The sequence below is a fragment of the Barbus barbus genome (genome assembly GCF_936440315.1).
Source record: "Barbus barbus genome assembly, chromosome: 8".
In the NCBI taxonomy this organism is placed as follows: Eukaryota; Metazoa; Chordata; class Actinopteri; order Cypriniformes; family Cyprinidae; genus Barbus; species Barbus barbus.
Genome location: NC_136736.1, coordinates 3,669,867 through 3,682,500, shown reverse-complemented (window position 1 = coordinate 3,682,500; position 12,634 = coordinate 3,669,867). Strand labels below are relative to the sequence as shown.

The following is a 12,634-nucleotide window of genomic DNA, read 5'->3' as shown; positions in this document are numbered from 1 at the left end:
ACGCTAGTTAGTCTGTCAGGTTTATGTTCTATAGAATAATATAGAGTTACAGATTATATGTGACCCTGGAGCACAAAACCAGTCTCAAGTCACATGGGTATATTTGTAGCAATAGCCAAAAATACATAACATGGGTCAAAATGATTGATTTTTCTTTCATGCCAAAAATCATTAGGATATTACCCCTAAAGCAGGCAACGTGTACCACGAGATACATACTCTTTAGTCTCTTGTAGGAGGCACAAGGAAGAATTTTTTCATCCAATACTATTATGATTATCATAGATGAGGTTGTTTGGAGTGTGGTGGTCACATGGCTTGGTTCAAATGTTCTGTGCTCGTTTTGTTAGTTTGACCTAAATCCAACACGTCCACCCATGGGGCTAAACATTCAGAAAATGTAGAAAGTAGGCATATATTAATCTTACTTTTTTCAGCAAAAAATACAACTATTAGCATTAATTGTGAATATTGTCATGACATGTTGAAAAATAAAATTTAAGTCACTGAAATTGTGCCCCCAGTTTTGGTTATTACATTATTTGTGAATTATGGGGTGGTATGGGCTGGTGAGGTGGGGTGTGTGAGGGGGTTTGGCGTGCCTCTTGGTGGTTATGGGGGTGGGAGGGGTTGTAGAAAATACACAGAAATCACATAAAATACAAGGGGGAGCCCCTTGATAAAACATATCTCAGAGAAGTGGGGTGGGGGGTGGATGGGGGTTATAAATCGCATCAAGGAGAGCAGATCCCACTCAGTAGAAATCACATTCTGGGGCCAGGGCCCTTAGGGAAGAGACTTATAGTCCCCTTTCTATTTATTTTGAGTTTAAAAATTGTGCAAATGTGAATATTTGCATGTAAAACAGATAATATTACATTTAGTTGACTACATCTTTGCATTTTTAGCTAGATTTTTGTCTTGCAGGGTTTCACAGCTCATTTTATTGTAGAACAGGGGTGTCCAACGCTCCTAGAGGGCCACCATCCTGCAGCGTTTAGCTTCAACCCTGATCTGAAAAATCTGACAAAAGTCTTCAGGATTACATAAAAAAAATAATATTTTGTTACATAAATTACATTATATGATTGTTTAGGGATGGCGCTAAACCGTGCAGGACAGTGGACCTCAAGGGTTGGAATTACCCACACCTGAGGATAAAGATGAGACATTAAAAAATGTAAAAATACCAAAAATGTCTATGCCTTAATTTTAGGACTCTTAGACATGTCACACATGCAGCATATTTAGAATTTGTTTGCATCAAATCAATCATAGACTTATTGATGACTAGGGCTGTTTTTTATACCCAAAGCAGGCAACGTGACCTGGGAGATACAACTCATAACATCCAAAACATATCAAATATTACAAAAATTATTTTGAACATGTCCAGATGTGACATGAAATGATTTTTTGATGATCATTTTCCACTCTTGCCTGTTTTAGGGTTTAGTAAAGATCATGTTCCATGAAGATATTTAGCAAATTTTCTGCCGTAAATATATCAAAACTTAATTTTGTTTTAGTAATATACTTTGCCAAGGACTTCATTTGGACAATTTTAAAGGCGATTTTCTCAATATTAATTTTTTTTTGCACCCTCAGATTCCAGATTTTCAAATAGTTGTATCTCAGCAATATATTGTCCTATCATAACAAACCATACATCAATGGAAATGTAATAATTATGATTATTAATTATTCAGCTTTCAGATGATGTGTAAATCTCATTTTCAAAAAATTGACACTTATAGCTGGTTTTGTGGTCTAAGGTTGACACATTTAAAGATTACTCCATTGTTATAACAGTGTTATTAAAAGATAGGCTTGAAATAGCTGTCAGAGCATGTCTGATTGCTTAAATATCCATGTATTATTTTCCTTTGATGTAAATGTATGATTTTAATAATTATGGTTTTGACTCAGGTGAAGGCATTGAAAGAGAAGATTGAGGCTGAGAAGGGCCGAGACAGTTTTCCAGTCGCGGGACAAAAGCTGATCTACGCTGGGAAAATCCTGCAGGATGATACGCCCATCAAGGAGTACAAAATCGATGAGAAGAACTTTGTGGTGGTGATGGTGTCAAAGGTCAGAGTTCAGAGATTTAACCACTGACGGGCTGAATTAAAATAATGATCAAAAGATCTTAAGACCAATTTGTTTCATTGTTTGTTTTTTGTCTCTGTCCAGACAAAAGCACCAGGACCACCTGCTTCACCCTCAGAACCACCCAAATCTGTCACTGCACCTTCCTCTTCCTCCTCTCCTCCTCCCGTTCCAGCCCCTGCAGCCATCCCCATCCCCAGAGACGAGTGTTTAGATGACCCTCCTCCAACCGTCTCGCCTGCACAGAGCCCTGACCGGTGAGACTCAACCAGGATTCCTGGCAGAAACTCTATTTTTCTACACTGTTTAAATCATTGTAGATATATTTGCATGATTGGGCTGACTGCTTTAAATTATTGTCATGCAAGAGCGAAAAGGAATTCATTAGTTATAAGTAATCTTATATTTTACTTTGCTTCTATCAATTATATGTGTGACCCTGGACCACAAAATCAGTCATACGGGTACATTTTTTGAAAATGAGATTTGTATTTGAAATTGAGCTGAATAAATCTGCTTTCCATTGATGTATGGTTTGTTATGATAGGACAATAGTTGGCCGAGATTATACAACTATTTGAAAATCTGGAATCTGAGGGTGTAACAGAAAGAGAGAGAAAGAAACCAAACAAAGATAAACAAAATCTTGCTACGTGTTTTGGATTGGGCTAGCCGAGACTTGTCATTGCATTTGCATTTTATTGCTCTTTGGTTGGTTTTGATTGCTTCTATTGTCCTCTTTTGTAATTCTCTTATATAATTATTAATATTAACAATTAATGTAATTATTAATATACAGTAGGGGAAAAAAAATATTTGATCCCCTGCTGATTTTGTACGTTTGCCCACTGACAAAGAAATGATCAGTCTATAATTTTAATGGTAGGTTTATTTGAACAGTGAGAGACAGAATAACAACAAAAAAATCCAGAAAAACACTTTTCCAAAAAGTTATAAATTAATTTGCATTTTAATGAGTCAAATAAGTATTTGACCCCTTCGCAAAACATGACTTAGTACTTGGTGGCAAAAGCCTTGTTGGCAATCACAGAGGTCAGACGTTTCTTGTAGTTGGCCACCAGGTTTGCACACATCTCAGGAGGGATTTTGTCCCACTCCTCTTTGCAGATCCTCTTCAAGTCATTAAGGTTTCGAGGCTGACGTTTGGCAACTCGAACCTTCAGCTCCCTCCACAGATTTTCTATGGGAGTAAGGTCTGGAGACTGGCTAGGCCACTCCAGGACCTTAATGTGCTTCTTCTTGAGCCACTCCTTTGTTGCCTTGGCCGGGTGTTTTGGGTCATTGTCATGCTGGAATACCCATCCACGACCCATTTTCAATGCCTTGGCCCTGACGGTACATGGCCCCGTCCATCGTCCCTTTGATGCGGTGCAGTTGTTCTGTCCCCTTAGCAGAAAAACACCCCCAAAGCATAATGTTTCCACCTCCATGTTTGATGGTGGGGATGGTGTTCTTGGGGTCACAGGCAGCATTCCTCCTCCTCCAAACACGGCGAGTTGAGTTGATGCCAAAGAGCTGGATTTTTGTCTCATCTGACCACAACACTTTCACCCAGTTCTCCTCTGAATCATTAGCAAACTTCAGACGGGCCTGTACATGTGCTTTCTTGAGCAGGGGGACCTTGCGGGCACTGCAGGATTTCAGTCCCTCACAGCGTAGTGTGTTACCAATTGTTTTCTTTGTGACTATTGTCCCAGCTGCCTTGAGATCATTGACAAGATCCTCCCGTGTAGTTCTGGGCTGATTCCTCACCGTTCTCATGATCATTGAAACTCCACGAGGTGAGATCTTGCATGGAGCCCCAGACCGAGGGAGATTGACAGTTATTTTGAGTTTCTTCCATTTACGAGTAATCGCACCAACTGTTGTCACCTTCTCACCAAGCTGCTTGGCGATGGTCTTGTAGCCCATTCCAGCCTTGTGTAGGTCTACAATCTTGTCCCTGACATCCCTGGACAGCTATTTGGTCTTGGCCATGGTGGAGAGTTTGGAATCTGATTGCTTCTGTGGACAGGTGTCTATTATACAGGTAACAAACTGAGATTAGGAGCTGTCCCTTTAAGAGAGTGCTCCTAATCTCAGCTCCTTACCTGTAGAAAAGACACCTGGGAGCCAGAAATCGTACTGATTGATAGGGGATCAAATACTTATTTGACTCATTAAAATACAAATCAAGTTATAACTTTTTTGAAATGCGTTTTTCTGGATTTTTTTGTTGTTATTCTGTCTCTCACTGTTCAAATAAACCTACCATTAAAATTATAGACTGATCATTTCTTTGTCATTTACATTTCTTCATTTAGCTGACGCTTTTATCCAAAGCGACTTACAATTGCTATATATATCAGAGGTCGCACGCCTCTGGAGCAACTAGGGGTTAAGTGTCTTGCTCAGGGACACATTGGTGTCTCACAGTGGATTCGAACCCGGGTCTCTCACACCAAAGGCATGTGTCTTATCCACTGCGCCATCACCACCCCAGTCAGTGGGCAAACGTACAAAATCAGCAGGGGATCAATTAATTTCCCCCCCCACTGTATATACTGCTTACCATGATTTAAAATAACCCTCAGTACTAGTTAAAATGAAAGTGTCACAGAGCTTTTGTACTATACAAACACTACCGACCGCTGCAATAAATAAATCATTACTCATATCTGTGTTTGTTTTGCAGTGGCTCAGGTCTTGGGGCTGATGGGGAAGATGCGTCTTCAACATTAGGTACTGAGAAAATCATGTTGAGAGATCGTCTTCATCAGCTTGATTATGAAAGCCTTGATGGTTAATTTGCAGTAAATGTGTGAAGAAGCATTCATTAACAAACATAGCATTGTTTTTTGTCTCTCACATGTGATTTGCAGTCAAAGGTCAGGAGTATGATGACATGCTCACAAATATCATGTCTATGGGCTATGAGAGAGAGAAAGTGGTGGCGGCACTCAAGGCCAGTTATAACAACCCTCACCGCGCTGTGGAGTATCTGCTCAATGTGAGTGTGGCTATACAAACCCATGCTCCTCGTGCTCTTGCTTTCCAAATGCATTTATAACAGCAGTCACACTTGCTCTTTTTTATTATTCTTATTCTTGTGTATGTTTTTAAGAGAGCTCCATGCATGTTTGTGTATCTGATGTTCTGTTGTGTCCTGTCTCAGGGGATCCCTTCTGTCCCAGTGCAGGAAACCAGTCCTGCTCCAGCTCAGCTCCCCACAGACACGCAGCCCCCAGAAGGTGAGATGGTGCTTGAAATAAATGCGCTTATAAAGGTGTTTATTCCCAAAAGAGGAACCATCATTTTTAAAGTAATCTACACTTTAAGACTTTTAAGACTATTTGATGCAAGCGAATCATAAATTTGAATCAGTTGAAAATTATTAATTGGTGGAAACAAATCCAACTGACAAACTTTAATGCTATTTTTACTACTGTAATTTAATGATTGTTTACACTTTTAATAGCCATTTAATGATTTTATTCAAATAAAATGCACATTTAAATGATTGCAATATTACAAATATATGGTCAGTATTCAGTATATCACCCGTCCTGACCATAAAGACAGACGAGCGTTTGATGTTGTTAGGTGAGAATCCGCTGGAGTTCCTGCGCTCTCAGCCGCAGTTCCAGAGCATGAGGCAGGTGATCCAGCAGAACCCGTCCTTGCTGTCGGCCCTCCTGCAGCAGCTGGGACAGGAGAACCCCGAACTCCTGCAGGTGATCACACATCTCCAACACAAAGCCTCACAGAGCCTGTTCGTGCACGCTCTGAAGTCTCTTACTCAGTGTGACCATGTTTCAGCAAATCAGCCAGCATCAAGAGCGCTTCATCCAGATGCTGAACGCACCGGTGGGTGAGGGGGAAGTCGAGGCTGGAGAGGGCGGAGAGTTTGCTGATTTGGGTGCTCTCGGTGACGAGGCGGCACCTGGAAGTTACATCCAAGTGACACAACAGGAGAAAGAAGCCATCGAGAGGGTGAGTGAACGCTACAGAACGGGACGTCTGGCCAGACAGAATTCCTTGTACCATATTCAACCATTTATGTGTTTACTTGGGGTAAGTTTAAATGTGGTTCCCCCCAAAATAACCTTAATAGATTAAAACGTCCATCCATTTCTGCAGCTTAGTCTGTGATACCCCACACCAGTGTTGTTGTGATATTGTGTACTATTGTTCGTATATTTGTTGTATATCTGTAGATCTGTTTTAAAATGTTGAAAACAAGTTTTGCTGCTTAATATTTTTGTGGAAACTGTAATACATTTATTTAAAGATTTTTTTCTTTGAATAGAAAATTCCAAGGAACAGCATTTATTTACAGAAATCAGAACAGAAACCAAAATCTTTTGTATTTTAAATGTCTTCGCTGTCATTTTTGATAAATTTCATGCATCCTTGCTGAATTCTTTCTTTCTTTTACTCAATACTTTTGAATGGTAGCGTATCAATTTCTACAAAAATATGAAGCTCTACTTCAACTGTTTTTAACATTGATAAAATGAAATGTTCCTTGAGCATCAAATCAGTATATTAGAATGACTTCTGAAGGATCATATACTGAAGACTGGAGTAATGATGCTGAAAATTCAGCTTTGATCACAGAAATAAATTCCATTTTAAAATATATTAAAATAGAACATATTTATTTTAAATTGTAATAATATTTCAGAATATTTTTACAGTATTTTTGATCAAATAAATGCAACCTTGGTGAGATTTTTTTCAAAAATAATTAAAAAACTTTAAAACATTTAGCCGGTATTGTATTTATTTCAGTTTATTTACTTCATGAAAACTAAATGAAAATGAGAAATGTTACCTTACCAACCTGATGAAATCAAAAAAGTTTAATACATTTTTTTCCGTTAGAAATTTTTAAATGCATCTAGTTTTGATAGAAAAACGAATCCAAGGCACTCCTTCCGGTTCCAAAATGTTAAAAAGCCTTTATTCAAACATGGCTCATTCTAAGAAGTGCCTTGGATTCGTTTTTCTATAGATATATTTTTGAACCCAACCAAAGAGCACCTTCTTGGATCACTAAACGGAGGTCCTTTCAGCAAGTAGCGCTCCAAGATCTTTTCCTTGAATTGTATCTAGTTTTTGTTAACTATAATAGCCCAGTGCCACACAAATGGAAAGCAACTAATCTATGTCTTTCTCTCTCAGTTAAAAGCTCTGGGGTTTTCAGAAGCTCTGGTGGTCCAGGCGTACTTCGCCTGTGAGAAGAACGAGAACCTGGCCGCAAACTTCCTGCTCAATCAGAATTTCGAGGATGAATGAGAGTCGCGGAGAGCCCACGTGCCCCTTCCCCCGCCACCACACAAGCTCTGCATCTACTCGGGACACCGGTTTCCCCCAATTATTTCTTTGAGTTTACAAGTCAAGAGGAGACTCGCAGACTGGTTGGGGACGGGGCGGATGCAGTCACTCAGTGAACAAATTCCAATGGAATTGACAGCATTTGGGTTGAATGCACTCTAGCATGTTGAAGAAGTGTGCTTGCACGTGTGTATGCGTGTTCCCTTAGGCAATATTTGACTAAATCAGCATCAATTGAAAGCAAACGCTCTCATAGTAGTATTATGGGTTGTGAGGAGGTTAGATGTGGGCATACGCATTTGCTTGGTTGTTTTTAGTTGGGGAAAGTATTAGTAATATATGTCTAATGGAGGATTTTATATATTTCTCTAAAATCAAGAGATATTTCTGTATTTCTCCCAGCACACACCTCTGATGAATGTGATAACAGCATTCAAAAATGAAACAATTAGTGCAAATTATACCATTTCTATAACATTCTCAGCTAAACAAAATACTTCAAATGATGCTGTTCTATAAACAAATCCATATCGTATGGAATATCATAATCCGAGTGATGATCGTCTTGAATTCAATAGATCATTTGTCCTATTTAAAGTCAACATGAAATGGCAGTCGCCAGTTTAACAGGAAATCCTAATGTACCAAAATGTAGAATGAGACTCAAAAATGGATTTGTTCCTTCTCGTCTGACATTTTAAATTATTTTGATAGATTGCACTTTTTAAAAATTTAGAATACAATTTCTGCATAATTCCATGCATACATGCTTTAAGAATGTAAATAAAGTCAATTTCATGTTGATTTTAAAAGCTTCTTATTTAAACTTTGATTTCCGTTAACCGTTGGAGCAAAACAAAGGTCACAAATATAAATAAGGATCATTTTTCATGACATTAGCTTTGCTTATATTAATACGAGAGGACCAACCTGTATGTTAGCAAGAGGTTTTTGGCACACTGGAGCTCACGGCATTTCAGAAGCCAAAAGCAGAGACCTGTTACAGCATGATGATACAAATTAAGATTTTCTTGAATCATATGGGTGTAAAGCTGACAATGGGTTCCTCTGTTCATGTATTGGGAGTAAAGTCTTGTAACACTCACCTCTTAAGCAGGTTCAGCAGATGGAAAGAGCCTTCGGCAGCGACTCATCTTTACATTGTTTTCGCTCATAGCAAAGAAACGCTCCTTTGTAATGTAGTAGCCAAACTGCCAGACAGTAGACTTTTATTTACTTATCAGCAGGCCTACGTGAAGTCTGACCGAGTGGAATGACTTTAAAATAAAAGGTAATTTTTGATAAATGCAATGCTTTCATTGCTGAATAATGTATTATCATGTGGAGGAAATCGGCAGATTCCATGTAGGCCTGTTTGTTAGTAATTAATCATTTGATTTTTCTAAAGCTTGAACTCCCCTGGGATCAATAAAATCTTATTGCAAAGAAAAGTTTCAGAGTGGTGTCAGTTTCTCACCATAAAACAAACCCATAGCAGAATCTTGTACAGTCAAGAACATCATTTATTCAATCAGGTGCTGCTCTTTACAAACATTTTAGTTTTTTATAATGGAAAAGAATCTGTAAATAACATGCAGATTGACAAAGGCTCCGTGGAGGCACGCCGGGATGAGAGCGCTGGATCAGAGACGCCTCTGTACCAAAACACAAACAAATTAAAAACACATCGACAGTAGAGACACGAGCCAGGTCACACATACAGCTACATAAACATGAGTAAACCGGGGCAGATTCTGAATAAGTAAATGCAACTATAGTTTCAGAAGCCAGAGGGATGATTAATAATACTGATTTTAGTGCTACTGTCTCTTAAGAAGACAATTAAGCACTTAATCACTTCAGCATATAGTGCACATGTAAAAAAAATAATGTACATTAAATCGATGGTACATTATTTTAATTAAGATGACCAAAGTGTCATACTATACAAGCATAACATCTCAATGGCAGTTGCTTGACTGGCACACCAAGAACAATAACTATGTTAGCATCTACACTAATGCACCAATACAGTGCATGCTGTAGGCTAGTTTTGACATCTTCCACTTTAAATGATCAAGGATGGATTCTGATTGGCTGTCAATGTTTTCATTGTTCATTAGCTGGAAAAACAATATCGTTCCTCGGTCTCGTTAACGTAATTACGTGCCAACATCTCTATTCTTATAGAATTAGAATGATAATTAAAACTTTGTTGTTATCGTTATCCTTTATGCTTGTCTATTTCTATAACCACTAAAAATTGTTCACTGCTGAAACATCTACTATAATGATTAATATGGTGCTTACAAAAACTGCATGGCTTGAATTACTTTAAGTGGAGCAGCTGGGATTCAACATGTAGCCTATCTATTACTAGTCCAACCATTGGCAACAAAGCTGCCACCACATCTGGATCAGTACTTCTAAATGCAGGGCTAATTCTAATTCTTAGTGCACTGTTTTAATCGGTGCTTAAGGTGCAATTAGCAAATCATCAGTCAAGTTCTTTAAACAGCTGGTCTCGACCACTAAAAAGGTGCTTTAATTGCGACAGCGAAACTCTGAATTATGACTAACGGAAATAAATATAACACAAACAAACATGACAGAGCTACTGTGCATCTTCTGGTCCAGCGCTCTCCACCGACAGCCAAACAGATCTGGAACCAGGACCACACTCCTTCCCATGACACACCGGTACTGCTGGTCTCATATGTAGGGAGGGTGAGTGGGTCGGTCCCGGGTCAGTTTGTACTCAGAGCCCACTGCGTTTGACCGAAGAGCGAGAGTTGTGTATGATATAAACATGTGAAGCATACAGACAGGGATATAACATTAGAGTTTACAACATCTTGCTCAAGAGAAAAAGGCAAGAGCCTTTTTTTTTTTCAACTCTTTCATCAAAAGTAGGGAGAGGGAGGAAAGATAAGGATAGACATCTACAGTGCCAAGAGCGAGAGACTGATAAAGACAGAGGTACAGAGAAAAAGGGACCCAATTTTTTTTTTTTTGCCTTTTTAACTTTTTTTTTTTTCCATCATTGTACAATAAAAAGAACAAAATCACATCCATTTTCTTGGTAGTACTATATACTGTGTATACGGCTTGAGAAAGCTCAGGAGGAGGAGAGACGGGTGGTCATCATTTACAAGATGGTGTCTGTGAACAAAAGGCACTTTGAATGGGACAACCTTTAAATGCTCACCTATACACTACAACACAAACACTATGGGAGCTCATTTACATACAGGAAGTGTTTCCAGGACGATACCAGGAGTTTTTGCCTCTCGACTCGAACCTCGTGTGCTCTAAACTACGACTAACGAAACCCTACTCACATTAACATCGACACGATCTCATCTAAATGAAGCAGAGATTTGGAGCAAATGTGATCTGATTGCTTGTGACGAACCCTCTACTTCGGATGCTTCATTTTGGCCATTCCTCCAATCAAAACACGCTTTTCTGCATATTCATCTGGTATTTTGGTGCATTCAAATCCTCCTGGGAAGTTTGTGTTTATGAGTTGTCAAGTGTGTTCAAATTACAAATAATGAGCATCAGATGTGTTTGTGCTTTTTTTTAAGTTCTTATTCAATTTATGAAGGTGCAATTGCTATGCATTAAATCGCAACTGTGGAGTACTATCATAATTTATTATGCAACTTCATTGTAAATGAAAAACAATCATACATTTTAATAACCTCACTGCTAATTATAGATGCTGAATTCATTGTGGCGTTTGTGTGCGTTCATGTCAAATACAATCTTTCCGACAAACTTGAATGCACCACTTATCTAGACATTTGAAGGAATAAAAAGGGGCACTGCTTTCTTAAAGGTTGTAGTAAAATGCCTTTTGTCAGAACCAAAATATATATATAAAAATCTGAACCCCCTTAGTAAATACAAAAGAGAAGAAGAGAGAAACAGAGGCTTGTAAAACTTGTCTCGTCAGAAACAGTCGTTCTGGTGTGGTATTATTTGCGCTTGAGTAACAGAAGCACCAGTATTTATAAAAAAAAATGTTGTTGTTGTAATACATTTGCTTTTGTAAAATCGTTCCTTAGGCCCCCCCCCCACCCCTAAAATAGTTTAAAAACAAAAGCTTACAAATAAAACATTAAAAAAGATAAAGTAAATGAAAAGTAAAAATTAACTTCCCCGCTTTAACACTTACAAAGACTGGGATTCTTTTTGCGGCCCTCGTGTTTAGAGTCCAGGAGCTTGCAGACTTCAACTTTTTTCACTTGCTTCGCTTTCTTAAAAATTTGAAGACAAACACAGATATCTACCAAACACATTGCACACGGCTCAGTCCACATAGAACTTTTTTTTTTTTTTCCCTCAATAACACTTTTCAACAAACAATGAAAAATTGGTTTCTGTTCTGGAGGTGTATTTGTGTCCTGTTTTTGATCTGCACTGACCTGATACGACGGTTCTGGCAGTTCTGACGAGATGATCTGATGTTTTTGGGTTTCATATGTTTGAACGTTTCCCGATGACATCACTGACTTGGGTCAAAGGTCAAAAAATAACTAGACTGCCATAGAGCTAATTTCACAGCGGAAGAACTATACATATGTCCATATATATATATATATATATATATATATATATATATACACACACACAGTATGAGTATGATATGTTCTGGATAACATCTATCTATAAATATGATGTTTGCAGTTGCTCTTATGTTGTTTGCCAAGCCCATGATACATAGTGTACATATTTTCTGTAGCTTATACATGAAGTGAAGACCCTGAATTGCATGTAAAGGGGACACTGAGGCACTTTGATGTGTTTCAAGTGGATGATGAAATCGTCAGCTTTCAGCCAATCAGAGTCCCTGACAATGTGATTGACAGCCAGGCAGTCCAGTTATTTAGTGAGGTCAGTGGTTTTGAGCATTTTCTTTTTCGAGTTCATCTAAACTTGAAATATACTGTACTTTAAATAGGATGCATGTTGTAAAATCATGTTTGATAGAGGGACTTGAGTTTAAAGATTTCCCTTTGTCCTTTAAGGAAGTGGGTGTGTGTCATAGTGCAATGCTTGTGCATGTTATGTACTTTAGTTGAGCACTGTGCTGATAGGCTAAATGAAATGGCAGCCGTGAGTAGATTGTCGTGCGAGTCAGGCTGTACCGGTGAACTGAAACAATAAACTGAGCAGT

The 12,634-nt window shown here is 38.5% G+C and overlaps 1 protein-coding gene across 1 annotated transcript in view; it reads left to right on the top strand.

Moving 5' to 3' along the window:
* The window catches only part of LOC306874036 (UV excision repair protein RAD23 homolog A-like), a 10,360-nt gene extending 1,468 nt beyond the window's left edge, over positions 1 to 8,892 (top strand). Inside the window, exons 2-9 of the mRNA XM_079423750.1 lie at positions 1,930 to 2,091; positions 2,194 to 2,366; positions 4,805 to 4,851; positions 4,992 to 5,119; positions 5,285 to 5,360; positions 5,713 to 5,843; positions 5,929 to 6,102; positions 7,297 to 8,892. Coding sequence (XP_079279876.1) covers positions 1,930 to 2,091; positions 2,194 to 2,366; positions 4,805 to 4,851; positions 4,992 to 5,119; positions 5,285 to 5,360; positions 5,713 to 5,843; positions 5,929 to 6,102; positions 7,297 to 7,410 — 1,005 coding nt within the window. The 3' untranslated portion in view covers positions 7,411 to 8,892. The remainder of the gene's footprint in view (positions 1 to 1,929; positions 2,092 to 2,193; positions 2,367 to 4,804; positions 4,852 to 4,991; positions 5,120 to 5,284; positions 5,361 to 5,712; positions 5,844 to 5,928; positions 6,103 to 7,296) is intronic.
* The last annotated feature ends 3,742 nt before the right edge of the window (positions 8,893 to 12,634 follow it).